Raw genomic sequence first — 18,631 nt, forward strand, 5'->3', positions numbered from 1 at the left:
ATTGTATAAAATGTGGCTCCTAAATGACATTTAATTGCATTTCATATTTGTAATTGCTCTTTAACCAACTTAAAATGTTTTATCTGATTCCTCTGGTTAGATTTCACAATGTCCTGGAAGACCCACATAAGAATTAGTAAATGGTGACAAAATATTTTCCTATATCTCCAATTGGACTCTACTGGAAGATACCATAGTTGACAATATATATCTCTATATAAAAGTATAATTTCCTTTATGAAAATGGAAAACATCCTGCAGTTTAGTGTGATTATGGGCCTCATAGATTTTAAAGGGAGGTCATCCTTATTTAATATATATTAAATTCTAATTTTCATGGCTCTCTACTGTCCCATGTGTTCATTTCCTCTGAATTGATCCAGATGTGCCTCACCCCCCCAAAAAAACCTCCACTGAGACACCAGTAGTGTACATGCCAATGTACAATTCATTTTGTCAAGTGTTTTGGGAAACTGATTTCTAGGATATGACATGCACACGCACCCATATTTCACCATTTTTAAAACTCGTATATAATTGCCTTAAAAGTGTTTACTGTTACATGATTTCTAAAAAAGATTTAATTGGCAAGACAAACCACCTCACACACTCTCCATATGTTAAGCTGACTTAACATGATGAATCAGCAAATCATAAATGATGCATGACTAAAACCTGAGGTGTGGGCTAACAGATGCAAGACATGGCATCTCAGTTTCATTCAGTAAGGAAGTATCCAGCTTCACATTTGTGCAAGAATGTTTAATATGTTAAACATTTTTAGTACAATCACAACATAATGTTAACAGCTTTAAGTCATAAAAAAATATTTCTTGCATCCAGGCATATATACATTATTGTAGCGGTTGTTTGAGATCAAACAGTCCTGTGCCAGCTTTGACTACTTTTCCCACCACCAGGCAGGCTGAGGGTGATGACAGCTCATCTCTGGACCCTGCAAACAAGAACCATTTTAGTAAAGAACAAAACAAAACATGAGACAACTGGGTAAAGGGCTGTTCTGATACACATTAACCTACAACTATCGACCATTTGAGAAGTCAAATACAGTAATTGTATATTTTTATGCATGTTAAATTATGTAAAGATGCAAGTCAAGTCTTGTAAATATCACACTGAGGTTAACATACAGTTTCACAATTTATCACAACAGGGGTTACATTTTTTACACTCAATATTGAATGGATAATCATAAACTATGTTCTTATTTTGAACTGAGCAAATTAAATTAGAGTGAATTTACCACAAAATATACGCAACGGTATCAAGACGGTTTGAAATGTGCCTTTGTTAATGAAATCAAGAGAAACCCTCAGCAAATGAGGAGCAAAATGACTGGGTTATTACACAGTAAACAAATATTACTATAAGTAGTCTCAATTGTAACTACTTGAGATCATTTTTGAATAAGCCTTACTGTTCCAAGACAATGCTCTTGAGAATGTTCATCACAAAAGATGATGAAGGAAAAGTAAAGAATATTTGTCTCCAGTATTTTTCATTTACCCAGCATCGTAGCCTGTTTAAGAAACTTGTAGCTGGTCTCAAATGTCATCTGCTGCAGGGGAGAGGAGTTGGAGAGGATGGCATGTCGATTCAGAGGCTTGTATACACCCTCAAAGCACATGTAATCGGCGACCAGTGACAGATGTCTCGGGTCAACTTCAATGCCTGTAGAGAACACACGCATGTAAAAAAAAAACAATCTGACAAAAAGAGTGTGCATCTCTGTACCGTAAACAGCAAACACATCTTTTATCTCCTTTTCGATGACTTTCAGAGCCACCTCTATGCCATAGGTCTGGGCCATGGCGTGAACCTCGTTAGAGTACAACCTGTTCACGTCCAAAATCTGCAGGCAGGAGAAATCAAACACCTGTCAGTATAACATTTACTTTTTACTACCTTCTGCCATCCACTTTATACGTACATCACTGTGTTTGAATATTTCATGCATGTTGATTCCCTCTGTGTTGAGCACCATCTCCTTTTCACCCGTCTTGTTGGTGGTTTCATTCAACAGGCAGCGGGTCAGCCCTCTAGTCTCCATAATAATGACATTTTGGGCCAGTGTTGTCAGTAAAGAGGTGAGGTCAAAGTGCACTTTACTCAACGGAAAGGCCAGCTCCACCTATTAATGTTTAGACACAATTATGTTTTTGACATTGCTATTCCAGGAATGGCCAGAAAGGGATAGTTTACCTCACACCAGAGTTCCTGCTCAGAATCGTAACGATAGCCCTCGATTAAAGGGCTTGTTTGCAAGACAGAATTCACCCTCATCTGTTCATTTGATGCTTGAGAGACCTCGGGATCGGGAAGCTGATCCATGTTTAAAGTTGTGGTCTGTGCTTGGGAATCCGCTGCCTTATCCTCTTCATTATCCGACTTCATCTCCTCATCTACCGGCTCATCTTCATCTTTCTCACCTCTGTCCTCCTCACTCTCGTAATCCACCTTATGACAAAAGACAGAACTGGATTTTAGTGCTTTACTGACTAAGTAAATGTGAAATCAGAAACAAATCTCAATACACTACATATCAACTTTAATCTGAAACTTATTTTCTTGTGAGTTAAACTCTTCGATTGTGGTCACTGTATTTCGATAGTGAAAAAATGTATTCAGGAAATAAGATTATGCAAGTAATTGAAATGTATGAAGTAAATACTAGTGAAATAAAAAAGTATGACTGAAGATGGGGCAAAAAATAACAGAAAACTGTTTTTATATTTTTAAATGTTTAATGTAAATCTGGCTTTAAAATCCTTTCTCACCTCTTCCTGCTGTCGTTCTTTTTGTTTTGCCTCGGATGCATCTTTATCACCTTCGGTGCCCAAGTCGTCGACTATCTCTCCTGGACATTCTTCCTCTCCCTGAATTGGAATAAAATATGTTACTTGAAAAAAAAAGTAAATAAATAAATCATAGAAAAAAGGAGAAGGCACGCCTAACCATGTCTTCTGAAGCCACCACATTGCCAGCATGAGCTTGATCATCTCCGAGGGCGGCCCTTCTTGTTTCTACAGTAATGGAGGCCAACTTGGCATTACGCTTTTTAATGGTTTCCAGGAGAATATGGAGAAATCTGACAAAAGTAGCAGAAGAAAGGCACCATTTGTTGAGTAAAAAGGCTTTTATCTGACCTCTATATACGATTATTCAAGAAATTCCTTGTTGATATTATTTGAAGGTATTTGTCATGCAATATGAATAAAATACCATCGATATAAAACAGGTTTACAATTGTATTCTTGTTGGAATCAATTATTTAATGTTGTCAAAATTTAACATAATTGAAATGTGTTCAAATAAATGGAGAAACATTTAAGCCATTCATGTGGAGCCTGTCCAAAAGACTTGCATACTTGGTTTCCATGAAGCGTAGGATCTGATGAGGCGTCAGAAGCTTATCTTCGTTGTAACGTTCTGGCGGCAAGAAGTGAAAGCTGACTTTAAACACCCGGTGCTTGTTGTGGCCCTCAATGCGCAGTGTCTCAACCACATCCGCTTTCTGCAGCACCTGAAACCCCAAAACATGCAAATTAAAGCAGAGCAAACACACAACACGACACATATTGCATGACAAGTGTTCACCTCAGAAAGACAAACTCTGGAGAGTTGCTTGCGTAGAACCTTCGCCCTCTTCAGTGCTTTTTTGTTTTTGAGCACAGGCACACTCATCATTGGAGTCTTGATGTTGGCGCTGGCCACCATCAGGATTTCACGCAGTCTGAAATAGACAGAAATATTAAACTAGAAACTGAGTCAAAGTTTCTGAACTGTAGAGTATTTTAAAAAATGAATCAACACATTAAAGGAATTGAATTGTAAATTTTAAGATTTTAAATTAGATATTGCCATTTTAATTTTTTGTCTTCTTATAACCAATTAAAGGTGGTTAATACGTCAAGAACATTAAATGTTAAATGGGTTATATTTGTGGGTTTGGACAAATGAACCAAGGTTAATCAATTTAACATACAAAAGTCAATTAAGTATCCATCTATAGTTACCGTGGAATTCCTAGTGTGACATTCATCTCCCCTCTGCCAGCAAAGTGGAACGTGTTGAGGGTCATTTGAGTGGATGGTTCACCAATTGACTGAGCAGCCAGGAGGCCCACTGCTTCCCCCGGATCACACAGTGAGCGCTGCCACTTGTAGTGAAACAACTGACGAAGCCTGCAAATGTGGAGGAGAAATTTCTTAAATATCATCAGTCATTCAACCTATATTGTCTTCTGTGCAAAATGTACACAAAACCAAACGCTCAAATGACGTGTATATTACCTCTCCGTCTCCAGCCTGCCTCCACTAGTTCTGCTCTGTAGGTATTTTTCTGTTTTGTCATGGAAGTTTTCAGAAACTGAACCGAAACACACATCGGGCCGGAACAGAGCCAGACTAGGATCAGGGCAATGCAAAGACCTCCTGATGTATTTTGACTTGCTGCTTTCTTCAAGAGAGCACCATTGCTGTATGATCTGTTGTGACAAAATAGCACAGGTGAACATTAAAGGGATGATCAGCAATGTCAAAAGTTTTTTTGTAGATGTTCGTACCTCACTAGCAACAGCGTTTCTACCGTTGTCGTCTGGCACTGTGCTAAAATCACCCGCTTTCAATTCGGCCAGCTTCTTTTGGGAAAATAATAGAAATGCTCCTGTCAGAGAATAAGCATCAAATATTAGTACAGTTGTCAATCACATTTTGTTTAGTTTTTTTGGCACATTTACTATACTGCATATTTAAAAGATAGATTTAAAAATAATCAACATCTATGACTCTATGATTTCTTCCTAATGTATAAATCAGCGCACTGTTTTTGTACCCCGATTTGGTCAGCAAACATCAAAGCGCTGTGTACTGTATCTTGATTGACAAAGAGGCTCTGGATTCTAGCGATACGATGCGTATCACGATATATGGGTGACAATACGATAAATTACAAGATTGTAGGAACAATTATATATCTTTTAAAGAAACGTAATTTTTCTGGCGTTTACAAAAAAGAAATGAGCAAATGCTTTCTCTAATCAAATATGAAAGTGCTTCTCTTTATATTAAGAACAAATGTAGTTTGTTTTGTATTTGGTTTTTGAGATTTTATAAACTGTGTGAGAATGTGAGAAATGTTATTTAGGGTTTGGGAAAGGGATAAAATGAGTGCAAGGAGGGAATATTAAGCCTCAACATGTAATTGACAAGGGAAAAAATTAAGTGGTCACCATTACATGGACTTCGTTTATAAGATAATCCCCACAATAACGCAGACGAGAGTAAACCGAGAGTAAAAACTATTTAGAATAATACAGTCCGAAAATTAAACTTGAAAAACATAAATTAAGACATGTAAGGAAACCAATACAAGTAAACCAGAATCAAGATCGTAATCATGGTCAAAATAATTTGCCACTATACCTGTCCGAGGACAAGCTTTGGCTCTCTTTGCCAGCCAACGCTGCACAGTGGCAAAATGTTGGCTGGCGATCTGTGGGTCTAATCGGGCAACCATTTCATCTAAGCCTTGGGATTTCTGGATCACCTGGAAGACAAAATATGTAAGTAAGTAAGTAAGTAATTTTTATTTGTATAGCGCTTTTCCAGACCAGGGTCACAAAGCGCTTAAACAATCAAAACAACATTCAATAAAGTATATACTTTAAAGAGCAAGATAAAACTGATAACACAACAGGAGTCTCAGAAAATCAAGGAAAAGCCTGCATGAATAAAAATGTTTTCAAGCGCAGAGAGAGAGGAAGATCGTTCCAAAGCTTAGGAGCAACAGCCTGGAAGGATTTCTCTCCTCTGGTCCGTGAGTGGGTCAGAATTCTCGCTGCAGAGTTCTGAATCAACTGAAGGCGAGACAGCTCCTTCTTGTTAAGACATGAAAATAAACTGTTGCAGTAGTCCAGGCGAGAAGACACAAACACATGGATTACAAGCTCCAGATCATGTTCCGACAACATTTTCCTAAGTTTAGAGATTTTTTCTCAGTTGAAGGAAACAGTTTCTGGTCAGTTTTCTGCAGTGTTGAACTAGATACATGTCTTTATCAAATACAACACCAAGGTTTCTCAGGCTCAGTTTGACAGACTGACCTAAGTCACCCAAGTACTGACTCAACCCTGGAACCTTATCATCAGGAGCAATCACCAGAGTTTCAGTTTTGTCCACATTTAGCTGCAAAGTGTTTTCACTCAGCCATTGTTTGATTTCTAGCAAACAATTGACTAAGCTGTTCAGCCTCTGGGGCTCAGTTGGATCAAAAGAGCAGTAGAGCTGGATGTCATCAGCAAAAATGTGATAAGAAACATCTGGAAATCTCTGAATGATTTTACTGAGGGGAATCAAGTACAGCAAAAACAATAAAGGACCCAGAACAGAACCTTGAGGGACTCCAACAGATCTGCCGATTCAGACCTCATTTGATTGGCAGATACACGGAAACTGCGCCCAGCAAGGTATGACGAGAACCACTGTAACACAGACCCAGACAGTCCCACTTCATCCCTCAGTCTACTTAGCAGGATCTGGTGATCAGCTGTGTCAAAGGCTGAGGACAGATCCAAGAGAACCAGAACAGTGAATTTACCCGAGTCAGCCGACATCATGATGTCACTGGACACCTTCAGTAAAGCTGTCTCCGTAGAGTGATGTTTACGGAAGCCAGACTGAAACTTCTCATGGATGTCGTTCTGATCCAGGAACAAAGACAGCTGCTCAGACACCACCTTCTCAAAGATCTTGGACAAGAAAGGGAGCTTAGAAATGGGCCTGAAATTACTGAGGTCAGTTGGGTCCAAGCCTGTTTTTTTGAGCAGAGGCTCTATAATGGCATGTTTAAATGCATTGGGAAAAACCCCCGTGGAAAGGGAGAGGTTCACCATATTGAGCTATAGGAGGAAGAAGCACATTAGGAGTTGGTAAACGCAGCAAAGCAAGTTACGTGTATTACACAACACATTTTACATATCATTTGCTTGTGTGTAGTACATTTCTATCCCCAAATGATCATGCATGTGATACATGAGGCCCATGAACTACAACTTCGATGTAGCAGCCGTTTTGGCCAGTGGTATCCACTTAGGAGGACGCACTGAATTTGACAAGGCTGCAATAAAAATGACAACATGTGTATTACCTCGTAGTTGTCCTCTATGAATGGGAACTGTTGAGGCTGCAGAAATGGAGTCTTTGGTATATCCAGGCCATCTTCACCATACAGGAACTGAACCACTGATCCATCACTGTCCCGCACCGTCAGATCATATTGCACTACTAAACCCTCCAGGTGCTTTATTATACATCTGAACAGGAGGAAGAATAATGTCAATGAAAAATTAAATTATTATTTTCAAAGCTTCTGTTAATACACATGATTTCACATCATATATGTGATTGACAATCCAAGTAGATTAATGTTCATGTTACTGTCCTTTAAAGACTTTAAGATTAAGTAAGTAACAGGATGTCCAAACAATAATATTAAGACTGGTGAGACTGGGCCTGAAATGAATGAAAGGCCTGAATGTTAGTACAAATGTACAAAAGCTTTAGAACACCTAAAAAATAATTCATATTTATGATTTATATGTTTATGAGTTATATGTGTGAGTGGTACGTTTCTATCCCCAGAGGCCAAGTTGACGCACAGAGGGGCCCATGAACCACAACTTTACTGTAGCAGCCGTTTTGGCCAGTGACACCTAGATGAAGGAGCACTGAATTTGACAAGACTGCAGACTAGCAGCGACATTCTTTCCACTAACCCCAATAGCAACTCAAAATCTATGATAAGCCTTTCACAAACACAGCAGAAATTAGTAACCACAACAAAGTCTTGGAACATTACAGAAAATTTGGAGCTCTCAATCAACCATTTGGTTTCTTACCAAAGTCTGAAAACATACAATCTCCACAATGTTGGAAGTGAACGAATAGCCTTCTTGAAATCACCCACCTCATATTAAGTACATTTTAATCATGTTTTTCAGTCTTACAAGAAGTATCCAAGTGAGTGTTACCTCTGCAGATATCCTGATCGGGATGTTTTCACGGCTGTGTCCACCAATCCCTCTCTGCCAGCCATGCAGTGAAAGAAAAACTCCTGCCCATAGCAAGGAGTCAAGTTTATGAAATTGTCTATACATGCCTCACAGATATAGCAAATTAGAGTGCGAGAAAAGGGTGAACCTGAGGTTTGATTCCAGTGAGGAACCTTCCAGACACAAAACCTCCAGCACCAGGTGACGGATCGTACGGCTGGAAACATGGTAATGATTTCCCTGAGGGCATTAGTGGGGGTCTGCGTCCCTCTAGCTCAATCTGACCAAGCAGGCAGGAAATCTGAGCAAAGCAGATGGACATGGTGAAGGAACACAACAAAGTTAAATGACGGCAGAAGTAGAGTTGTACCTGCATGGTGTTCACTGTAGAACCCTTGGCTCCTGACTGGACCATCAGTTGGAGGTTGTTGTCTGGGAATGCAGTGTGAAGGCCGATAGGCATACAAACCTAAAAAAAACTCTTATTTATTGACGGGCTGATGAAGCAGTGTCATGTTAAAAAAGAGGTGATGTTTCATTAGAACATTGTTCAAAAAAAGGAAAATGATGCAGAGACCACCATCTAGTGGACTCTGAAAATAAAAAAAACTGCTTCATTAAGCTTCATCAGACCACCATTACTCTAAATACATCAAACTGTGATAAGCAGGATGGATGGTCAATAGGCCTAACTCAAAACATACATACAGTACATTTTTTATTAGAAGAATCAAAACACAACTTCTATATCCTATATACCCCTAACCGCTACAGTTAATGATTTTAACTAAAGACTTTTGTCAATTTCTCCTTCCGTTCTGATTGTATTTAACAGCTTATAAGAGGCTTAAGCAAACAGTAATTCTTTCACAAGCGCTCCTTGATGCTAATCTATGGAGGCATCCACAGGCTTGTAGTCGCTCTACAAAACTATAAAAGCGTTACCCGTTGCATTACAGTGTAATTTTAGATTTATCAAAATGATTGTCAACTACGTAAAAGCTAGTAACATTCTAGCAATAATAAAACTTGTCACTAGATAGTTTTCATGCATTCTTCAGAAACACTGAAAGCTTTTCCACTTACCGCTTGTATGCAGTACATTTCTATCCCCAAAGGCCCGTAGAAGAGCACAGAGGGGCCCATGAACTACAAATTCACTGTGGCAGCCATTTTGGCCAGTGACATCCACTGAAGAGGAAACACTGAATTTGACATGGCTGCCATCTTGTTCTATTACATTTAGTGCTGCATCATTACTTGAATCGTCATCTAATTATTTTTTTTTAGGGGTCACAATAAAGTTTTATGGACAAATATGCGTGCAGTACCTTGACTGGCTATTCTTTAAATTGTTTTTCATTTATAACAAGTATGTATCAGGGAAAATATTTCAAAAGTTGGGATGAATATACCTTGTTAATGTCATTGTTAATTTGGTTAGCCACTTCTTTGAACTTGTGGTCTGCCATGCCGAAGTCCCTCTGGTCTGGGTTAAGATGAGCATCCTGCCAGCGGCTCTGTGCCTCAGCTCGAAGAACGTCCGGAGGCAGGTTAAAAGCTGTCTGCAGGGCCTAAAAGGAAAATTGGGTACAAAAGACTATGGTATAAGTTTGAGATGACAACCAAAAAGATTCATAGTGCTATGTGTGAGTGGCACATTTCTATCCCCAGAGGCCACGATGAAGCACAGAGGGGCCCATGAACCACAACTTCAATGTAGCAGCCGTTTTGGCCAGTGACACCTAGATGAAGGAGCACTGAATTTGACAAGACTGCAGCGACATCCATTCAAGTAACTTCAATAGCACCTTAAAATCTAATATTGGCCATTAGGAATTTAAACACAGCAGAAATTAGAATTCACAATGAAGTATTGGAAAATTACAGATCATTTGAAGATGTCAATCAACGTATGTCTTTGGACTTTGGTAAGAAACCGGAGTAAACACACAAATTCCACACAGAAAGCAGGAAGCAAAACCAATTGCCTTCTTAATGTGAGGTGGTGCCACAAACTATGCCACAGTGCTACCCATTTTACTATACATTTTAATTAAAACATTGAAAGCAGTGTCTCATTATTGTATAAAAAATATGTACTTACTTTTGTGCCGATCTTCAAGGACTCTTTAATTATCTTATTCCTCCTTCTGTTGGCATCTTTCTTCACCAGGATGTCCTCCACACCTGCAGCCGACCAATGAAAAACCATGGAGAGGTTTTCACAAGGTAAAAGACTTCAGAAAACTATAATTTAAATGCTGACACAAAACAGAAGTGTCTTGAGTAAAGTTCATAAAGTTACAATAAGTGTTAGGTAGAAAGTATATTATTAATCCATGATGTAAAAAGCCTTTTCTGTTTTCATGTCAAGGGGGAAACCTTGAACAATAGTAATCTTTGTTGGCAAGTTTGCCCTCTTTTTAACTCTTCGACACCAGAGTTTTTGTTTTTTAATCACCTATGGTGATTTGGGGGGTAAGGAGGCTTAATATGTATAATGACTGTCTTTGATTGAAGCAAAGAAGCTAAAAAAAACAACCTTGAGTTTAATATTCTGATTTCTTTCAGAAAACTGATATTTAAATGTTTTCATTTAGTAGCTGCTGCAGAAGATTGTTTTAATGAAACTGATTGACTGTAATTTTGTGATTTAGGATGATCAAACATTTAGTCAAGGCTTGCGAACACAAGCACAGCTTTACCCAGTGTGAAGCCTCTGTAGAGCTGAAGATAAGCTGTGAAGAGTCGGGCCAAACAACTGAGCACCTTTCCACTTGTTCCTCCACCGTAAAGCTCATAACAGCAGTGCACCAGCCCATAAGCCGACGAGCCATAGTGAGCTTTATCCAGGACCCCTACCAGCAACTCCCCCTGACGAATAATCACCTTTTACAGAGACAAGGAAGAATAATATGCATTAATATTATCAAGTTACATCCACGTTTGTTCTTACATTCTCTGTGGGTGTACCTGAGAGTCACACATCTCCTCTGGCTTGTATCGAGGAACAGCTCGGGGAGGATGCTTGATCCATGCTTTGCCAGGGATCTTTGATTTTCCCACCAGGTTCAGTGGCACAGCTTTCTCAGGGATAACGTTGAGGAGAAGGGTTGACACCACCTACGATCCAGCACAAATACAGTCACATCCTGCCAAGTTATTATTCAAAGAAAATATATCCATTATCCAATTTCCTTTTGAAAAACGGGTTTAGAATGAACATGACATCGAAGCATCATACAGCAATTCCTGGGATACAATGAGGTTTCCATCAAACAAATACAACATTGTAACAGAAACCACTGATAGATCAAATCCAGAAACAATACGGCCCCAGAGGAGCCATACCAATATATGGTCAATATAAATAGACAGACAACAGATTTCAAAATATTCAAACAAAAGACAAAAAAAAATCCCATTTAAATTCTAAAACAAAACAATGTGTCCGTTTGTTTTTGTTCAAGTTTAAAAAAAAGAAAAAAAAGTTGACTTTCAATTTTTCCAATATTTTTCCATAACAGTTGTGTTTGTTGGTTACAATCCATTTTTTGTACTTTTTTCCCTCATAAAAACCATTACAGTACCAAGCTTGAAATCTAAGCATCACAGCAGTCGGAGAGAAAACCATGTTTTACCTGCTTTCCGGTCCACAGTTGCTGAGGTTTGGAAATAGCTGGTGGTAGCAGTTTAACTCTGCCCGGTTTATCCGTCAATCCTCTGTACACCAGTTCAGTGTACTGATCCCTTGTAAAGAAGCATCCTCGAATGGTCATTCTGGTGCCTGACACCATGTGGTCCTGGATCAAACCAGCCAGTGGTTTACCATCCTGTTAAAATCCACACAAAAAAAGGTTAGCTAGGTTTAGGGCTATGTTAGAGACTCCGAGGGAAATGCTTCCGTTGTACCAATAATCAAAACACGCTTCGTCATTCAAACATCATTCATACCAAGTTATGGTACCTGTAGGTGATCAGGACTTGATAACGCTGCAGGTGTTTGGCAGTAATGCCTACAGATTCACATGCATAGTGTTGAAAGTTCACAAGATGGCCACGAAGTTTGGTTACCCACCATCAAGTGATACATATTTCTATTTAATGTTCACATCAATCTTTGTTGTGTTTTTGAACCGCCTTAAAATACCGCTGAGGTCCAAAGAGAAGCTCCAATTCAGAAAGATTATTGCAAATAGTGCATGACGCAACATATTCAAAAAGATAATCGTGTCAAAACTGGCAACAGAAATACACAAATAACAGAAACAATTTAAGAAGAGCGGTCTGCAGCCATCCATTTTCCTACAGAAAACATCTAGTTAAAAGTTTGTTTACTTGTTTGCAGGTGCCTTAACATGTAGGTAAAAGTAGAAATACTAGACCTTTGGAGAATTTTTTTTTACTCAAGTTTGTTTTTTTCCATTATGTTAGAATTTACCTTATACCATTGGTATCAAAATTATGGTTTCGCTATCAAAAAGTATCCAGATCCCCAGCTAGATACCTAGATAATTTAGTCTACCCTTTTTAAACCGGTCCACATACACACGAGGTGTTCACATGAAGTCGACGTAAAGGGTTAATTAAATGTTTTTAAATCAACATTACATACTCCTCCATTTCATGTTCAATATGAACAAACAAATATCATATTCGTACTATAAATAACCACTTGTGAGTGGCACATTTCTATCCCCAGAGGCCACGGTGAAGCACAGAGGGGCCCATGAACCACAACATCAATGTAGCAGCCATTTTGGCCAGTGACCCCTAGATGAAGGAGCACTGAATTTGACAAGACTGCAGCCACATTCTTTCAAGTGACCTCCATAGCACCTCAAAATAATCCAACATTTGCCTTCAAGAAATTAAAAGCATAATGAGAATGACTAGCTCAAATGAGTACCTGCCACATAGCCATGGATCACATACACAGCAAACGAGGAAAATGTACCTTAGGCACAAGGTACTGCTGGTCCGTGCTGACCAGAGTGTACGCCTCTGCTCTGCTTAATTCACTCTGAGGGAAATGAGCGTTCATCTCGTCTCCATCAAAGTCAGCATTATATGCCTTGCAGTTGGCATAGTGCAGCCGTAGAACCTGCAATTAGATCATCCAAGTGAAGTTGGAGGTTATGCTTCTCAGCAGCAAACCTATCAGTTTCCTACCTTCTCTCCTGGAAGAATCCGGGCACAGTGGGCCTGCATAGATGGTCTATGGAGAGTCGGCTGCCTGTTCAGCAACAACACATCTCCATTCTTGATATGACGATTTACCTGCACATTTCAACAAACGTTTTTTTTTGTCAATTATGAACCTTTAAATATACACTAGAACTATCGTTTGTTTGTGCATTTAATCAGTGCTCATATTTGTGGCATAATATTGGAATATATGGTTTAACTCCTCTACCAATAAATTATTTTTTTCACTGCATTACTGATTTCAACTAATACAGCATCCCTTACTATTTTCATGGGCATCTTTTCTGGGCCAGAGCAGGGAGTCAACAGTTGCTTTGCTATTGCTTCTCTTTGTGCAAAGTTGGTTGCTGATAGGATTGTTTTTCTTCCATCCTCATGTATCACTATAGAGGCACCAGGGTGAACATTCGGACCATTGAGGACGGCTTGCCGCAGCTCTTTCACATTCCATGGAGTAACAGGCTGTGGGTACGTCAGTTTGGTGGCAAAAACCTAAAGAAAAAGGTTTAATGATTGGTCTTTTTAGCTCAAGGAAAAAAAACAGCAGGGAAAATCACTGCTCAGGTGTACCATGGGTATTCCGATTTCATTGGTCCCGATGTACATGTCTGGACAGATCACAGACCTGGCGGCAAAGTCCACTCTCTTTCCCATCATGTGCTTTCGGAACAATCCTTCCTTCTTATCCAGAATCTGGAAGGAAGCGTCAGGAGCAGTCAGCCAATCAGCAACGTACCAAGATGTACCTCGTAGCTTATCAATATCATTTAGCTCAGACTGCTCATCAGTGAATAGAAAACACACATAGGTTTAAGTACCTGTCTGATTCCAGGGAGTTTATCCGTCATCAACTTGTCCATTTCACTGTCAAAGACAATGTTGACATGTGACTGCAGGCGAATCCAGATGTTGTATAGTTGATCAGTTAATGAATTACCAGGAATCCCACTAAGAAAGGTCTTGTCTTTCAGCTCAGTTCCCTAAGATAGTTGATGGAATTAGTGTTTGCACTCAAAACTTAGCCAGAACGCCATCTTACCGCTTCCTGCTCCACGTTTTCATCAACAGCCATCAGGGCGAGAAGTTTCCGAATTATTTCACAGTCTTTTAACACAGCTTGCAAGTTCACTGTCTGACCATTTGTGAACATCTGGTCGCCCAGTCGGTTGATTGGCCGATACCTGGCAGGTAACACGAGACATCTCAAGCAGCAATAACAGTCAAGGCATTATTTTTAATTGTCATTCTATTCACCAAGAATGGTTAGGAATGAAAATTATACAAAAATATCAAGCTAAAATTTTTAGTACCTGCACGGTGGAACAATTACCAACTCCAAAAAGAAGAGGTCAGGGCTGAAACTGTTTTTTTCTTCCGATCCGTCCACCAGCCCAGAAAAAAGACACTTCAAGAAGAAACCTGGACAGGGAAGAGTAAAATCAGACATAATTAATTCCAGACTGGCCCCTTTAGAACTTTGAGTAGAAATTACACAGGTTGCATTAAAAACAACAGCTACGAAAGTATGCAATAGATTCTATTTTTTTTAAACTTAATTACCTTAAAGTTTATTTTACATCATGCTTTTGTAAAAAGTTTAAATACAAAGAGAATAATAATTTCTTCAAAATGATAAGACACAGATTGAAAAACAAGTAGAAATACCTTCTTTCTCCCACAGCTTTATGATGTGCTCTCGTGCATTACTTGCAGTCATGTAAGCTCTTTTCCCTGGTATAAAATCTGAGGGAAACCAAAATAAACAAACAGAATTTCATATTTAAATAACGATCATTTTTGCTGTCAGCTATTATACAAAACTCTTTCATTGCATATTTAATACTAATATAAATTCATTGGATTTCAATGCACTGAGGACTCAAATGTCTTTTAAACAGAATTATCAAAAAATAATTGTGAATGTGACAAAGAATTCTTATACGTTACCGTCAATGTTGAACTCAGATTCCATGGCTTTTGCAGGAAGTGTGACCAACAACTTGCTGTTGTGTTCACGCCGGATTTTGAAACTTCCGCAGCTTCACACACAAACAAACATACTATTATTATCTTCACAGATACATATATGATTTAAAATAAAAAGGATTATAACTGTTTATATAGTACAGTGTTGGGTTGAGATTATAAAATATTGTTACAGAGATTTTTTTCCCCCCACGATACTGTATCGATATTTGACATAATTTATTTAGAAAATATAAAATCTATTTTTAATATTTATTTTCTTTTTTGGCTTGCAAATCATATTTTATATGTTACTATTGTTTTTTAATGATTTATAGTTCAATAATGTGCGTTTTAAAAAAAAATTCTAGATGGCCGCAGTGATTACATCCTTCACAGCTAAATGGACATTGAAAACCTGCAAGACCGCACCGATGACTGGGGACAAGAGGATACAGTTGACTCCTGCATCTTTTAAAGATGATGTTTGCTGGCGTTTTTTTGTTTCAAAACAAATTAAAGCAGTTATGATGTTGTCAAGTGTCTTGCCATCTATTCTGCAACACCAGAGGAAAGTACTCGACAATACTAGAATATATTGTTGTTGGTACAGTATCACAATAAATATTGTATCGTTGCCCCTGCATCACGTTTCTTACCATTATAAAAAACACTAGTTGAGACCATACTACCACAGTATTATGAAAAAAATAATTTTGTCATGCTACCTGCACAAAGGGCACTTCCTTGATTTTATCTGGATTTTCCAAAAGTCCCTTATCAGGCTGATCTTCTTTTCAACAAGTCGTTTGATCTGGAAAATCAGGATCAGGATCGTTATTACTGAACTGAAAGATGATACTTGGATGAAAGCTGATCAAAAACTTGCCGGTTTTGTGTTTTGGTGTTTTTCATTTTGAATGGCAATGATGGAATCTGTAAACTTTTTTAGAGCATGTTCAAGCTCATCTCCACTGGCTTTGGGATTCTCTTCCAGACACTAAAATATAAAACAAAAACATTTTTAGCATCCAAAATATAAACAAATACAACATATACACTTGATTTTGACATTAAGTAAGTCACTGGGCACTTACTTGCTACGTTAAAATGAACATACATTTTTGCCTATAACTCTAAACAGTAACAGATTACTCTGAAAATAATCCCAACCCTTAGTCGACTTGAGGGTTAGTAGAAACAAAGTGAAGTTTGAATTAGGGCTGAACCATTATTAAGAATAATGTAATTGCGATTAAATATGCAATTCTTTATTCAATGTCCTCTTTTTTATGCTTTTTTCTGTAATACAATAAGTAATTCACTTAACAGTAAAATGTATTTCTTTGCGATTGTCAAGATAAATTATTTAGCCATTTTTTAAGATACGTAATCCTGCAAAAACATGCTAAAAAGTGTGATTTAAACATTCATATTTATTATTCAATACAAAATAAAATCAAACAAACTTAAGTGCAGTGTAAAGAAAAGTGCAAACTGGTCACTCATTCTGCACATTTTTGCAGTTTATCTGGTATTTAAGTGCATCTCCAACTGGTTAAAGCAGAGTGTTTATGTCTCTCTCGCTTGTACAGTAAATTTAATAAAATCGCAAACTTTCCGATATAAGTGGCTTTTTTTAAAAATTTATATCGCTATTATATTGCAAATGCAATTAATCATTCAGCCCTATTTGGAATTTGGGGGGAAGTAACCCTTCAACCAAAAACAATACCCAACTGCAAAAATACAATTTATACATGCACAAAAAACAACCATTAGCTGTATTTAAATAAGTACGGACCACATTGAGAACATGCTCCAACTGGTAAACTTCTTCCAGTGCTCCATGTTCCAGTAACTTTAATTGGTGCGACAGCAGGTGCATTGCTGCTCTCGGACAAGTCAAGGAGTTACAGGCAAAACACACCGATTTCATCAACATGTAGAGATTCTGTTTTAGGAAACAAGAACAACGCGTTAATGAGACCTCACAACTCATGAGAAAAACATTGTTTTACAGCATTTCAGGAAGAAAAATGTTATACTGGATGTTAACACTGCAACTTTTTGACAATATAAATGTAATGAATTTGAATTTAAACACATCAATAATCTTGACAAAGTCACAACTGCCTTCATTTGTTTTAAAAACTCCTTTAATAGGCAGCTGTATCCTCTTCAGTCATCGTGAGATATTGTCTTACACCACTGAAAGGAGCCCCAAGTGATATACGTGGCTTTTGAAATATTACTGGACCCCTATGTTTATTTTCTTTTAACTTGTTTGGCACTGAGGGAGCGGAAATGTTGTTTTTCTCAACCATTGGAAATTGACTTGTGAAACTATTAATATTATTGGTGAAACACAACCAAAAAGGACAGTATGAATATTATAAATCAGTCATATAATGCATTACATTTATACCCTTGTAAACTGTATAATCTCCTCTGAGAAATTAAAACAACTATGGCTCCCTAGAGGCAAAAGTTAGTAAAAATGATGTAAAATAATACATGATGATAACGATTCACTTTTTTTTTTTAATAAATACTTTTAGAATAAACACGTCTCACGTGTTCAACTGCCTGTCCTTCATTGGTTTTGTTTTTCCAAAAACATCTATTTTTTGGAGGAAACCCTCAAGCATGATAATTCAAACACTTTATAGGCAAGAGACATTGCATTTTTGGTTTGGAAAAAGCAGTACTTACGTCAAAAAATAAGGGGTTGTACACAGGCAGTGGTAGATCAACATGACCCAAATGTCCAGGACAGTTGTTAAAGTCCTGACAGCAAGTTGAACAAACCTAAAGAGCCAACATGGAATATTAAAACAATGATGAATCCAACAAGCTTTAGAATACTTGTATTTCTTTGTAAAATTAATGGCGTTCATGCTGACCTCCTTATTGTCCGCAGGACCAAGTGCCAAGTCGTACAGACCGTTTGGGGCCATATTTCCTACCCCATCGAGGAACCTCCAGTTGTTGATCGCCTTAACGCTCAACTTTCTGCACAAATAGAACATGAAATACATTTGAGTACAACCTCGTTTCAAGTTCCAGAGTTGTGTTGTTTTAGCATGGAGCTAACTAGTCACTCACCTCAGCTCTTCGGCAGAGTACATGCCGAATGTCATCCCTTCTAAACGCCGCCATGGCATTTGCTTTCCAAACATCATTTTGTGGAGATCAGATAGTTCTACCTATTTCATTTCTCAACACATGTCCAGAGACCTGCTCGTGTGGACCACATGTGCGTCGAGCCTCATGTGGGACCTTCGGAACTACCACAGTATTGGGGGAGGAGATATAGAACATATTTACTACCTAAGTCGCTTATTTCCCCTTGTGTGTTAATAAATGTGTGGGGGTTCATTA

General features: G+C 38.2%; 1 protein-coding gene and 5 non-coding genes across 6 annotated transcripts; all 6 read right to left on the reverse strand.

The window, feature by feature from the left end:
• Window positions 1–740: 740 nt before the first annotated feature.
• polr1a (RNA polymerase I subunit A) lies at window positions 741–18,515 on the reverse strand. Its single transcript, XM_087798807.1, has 37 exons — window positions 18,356–18,515; window positions 18,154–18,262; window positions 17,963–18,058; window positions 17,052–17,201; window positions 16,137–16,247; window positions 15,976–16,061; window positions 15,230–15,321; window positions 14,948–15,025; window positions 14,593–14,701; window positions 14,322–14,463; window positions 14,101–14,262; window positions 13,853–13,975; window positions 13,547–13,774; window positions 13,247–13,354; window positions 13,032–13,178; window positions 11,716–11,907; window positions 11,048–11,197; window positions 10,780–10,963; window positions 10,179–10,261; window positions 9,487–9,645; window positions 8,442–8,540; window positions 8,220–8,372; window positions 8,051–8,133; window positions 7,168–7,333; window positions 5,445–5,568; window positions 4,586–4,686; window positions 4,314–4,507; window positions 4,038–4,205; window positions 3,619–3,754; window positions 3,390–3,544; window positions 2,977–3,109; window positions 2,799–2,897; window positions 2,224–2,478; window positions 1,952–2,152; window positions 1,756–1,873; window positions 1,528–1,692; window positions 741–955 (listed from the first exon to the last, which is right to left on the reverse strand). Exons 1-37 carry the CDS (start codon window positions 18,430–18,432, stop codon window positions 855–857), a joined length of 5,037 nt encoding a protein of 1,678 aa, XP_087654933.1. The 5' UTR covers window positions 18,433–18,515; the 3' UTR covers window positions 741–854.
• On the reverse strand, window positions 7,005–7,142 carry LOC148071477 (small nucleolar RNA SNORA5). The gene has a single exon (XR_015712887.1). It is a non-coding gene; the product is annotated as a small nucleolar RNA SNORA5 (small nucleolar RNA).
• On the reverse strand, window positions 7,633–7,767 carry LOC148071478 (small nucleolar RNA SNORA5). Its single transcript, XR_015712884.1, has one exon. It is a non-coding gene; the product is annotated as a small nucleolar RNA SNORA5 (small nucleolar RNA).
• On the reverse strand, window positions 9,159–9,296 carry LOC148071479 (small nucleolar RNA SNORA5). Its single transcript, XR_015712882.1, has one exon. It is a non-coding gene; the product is annotated as a small nucleolar RNA SNORA5 (small nucleolar RNA).
• LOC148071480 (small nucleolar RNA SNORA5) lies at window positions 9,717–9,851 on the reverse strand. Its single transcript, XR_015712886.1, has one exon. It is a non-coding gene; the product is annotated as a small nucleolar RNA SNORA5 (small nucleolar RNA).
• On the reverse strand, window positions 12,748–12,882 carry LOC148071481 (small nucleolar RNA SNORA5). The gene has a single exon (XR_015712883.1). It is a non-coding gene; the product is annotated as a small nucleolar RNA SNORA5 (small nucleolar RNA).
• Window positions 18,516–18,631: the final 116 nt, after the last annotated feature.

The sequence above is a fragment of the Callionymus lyra genome, chromosome 9, assembly GCF_982586985.1.
Source record: "Callionymus lyra chromosome 9, fCalLyr1.hap1.1, whole genome shotgun sequence".
Classification (NCBI taxonomy): Eukaryota; Metazoa; Chordata; class Actinopteri; order Syngnathiformes; family Callionymidae; genus Callionymus; species Callionymus lyra.

Excerpts from the sequence above, each read along its gene's own strand:
- polr1a (XM_087798807.1), bottom strand. The coding sequence starts at position 18,432 with ATGATGTTTGGAAAGCAAATGCCATGGCGGCGTTTAGAAGGGATGACA. Across the intron at positions 14,464-14,592 it reads GTAATTGTTCCACCGTGCAG|GTATCGGCCAATCAACCGAC; the intron begins GTACTAAAAATT and ends GTTACCTGCCAG. Across the intron at positions 1,693-1,755 it reads AGATGTGTTTGCTGTTTACG|GCATTGAAGTTGACCCGAGA; the intron begins GTACAGAGATGC and ends TGTTCTCTACAG.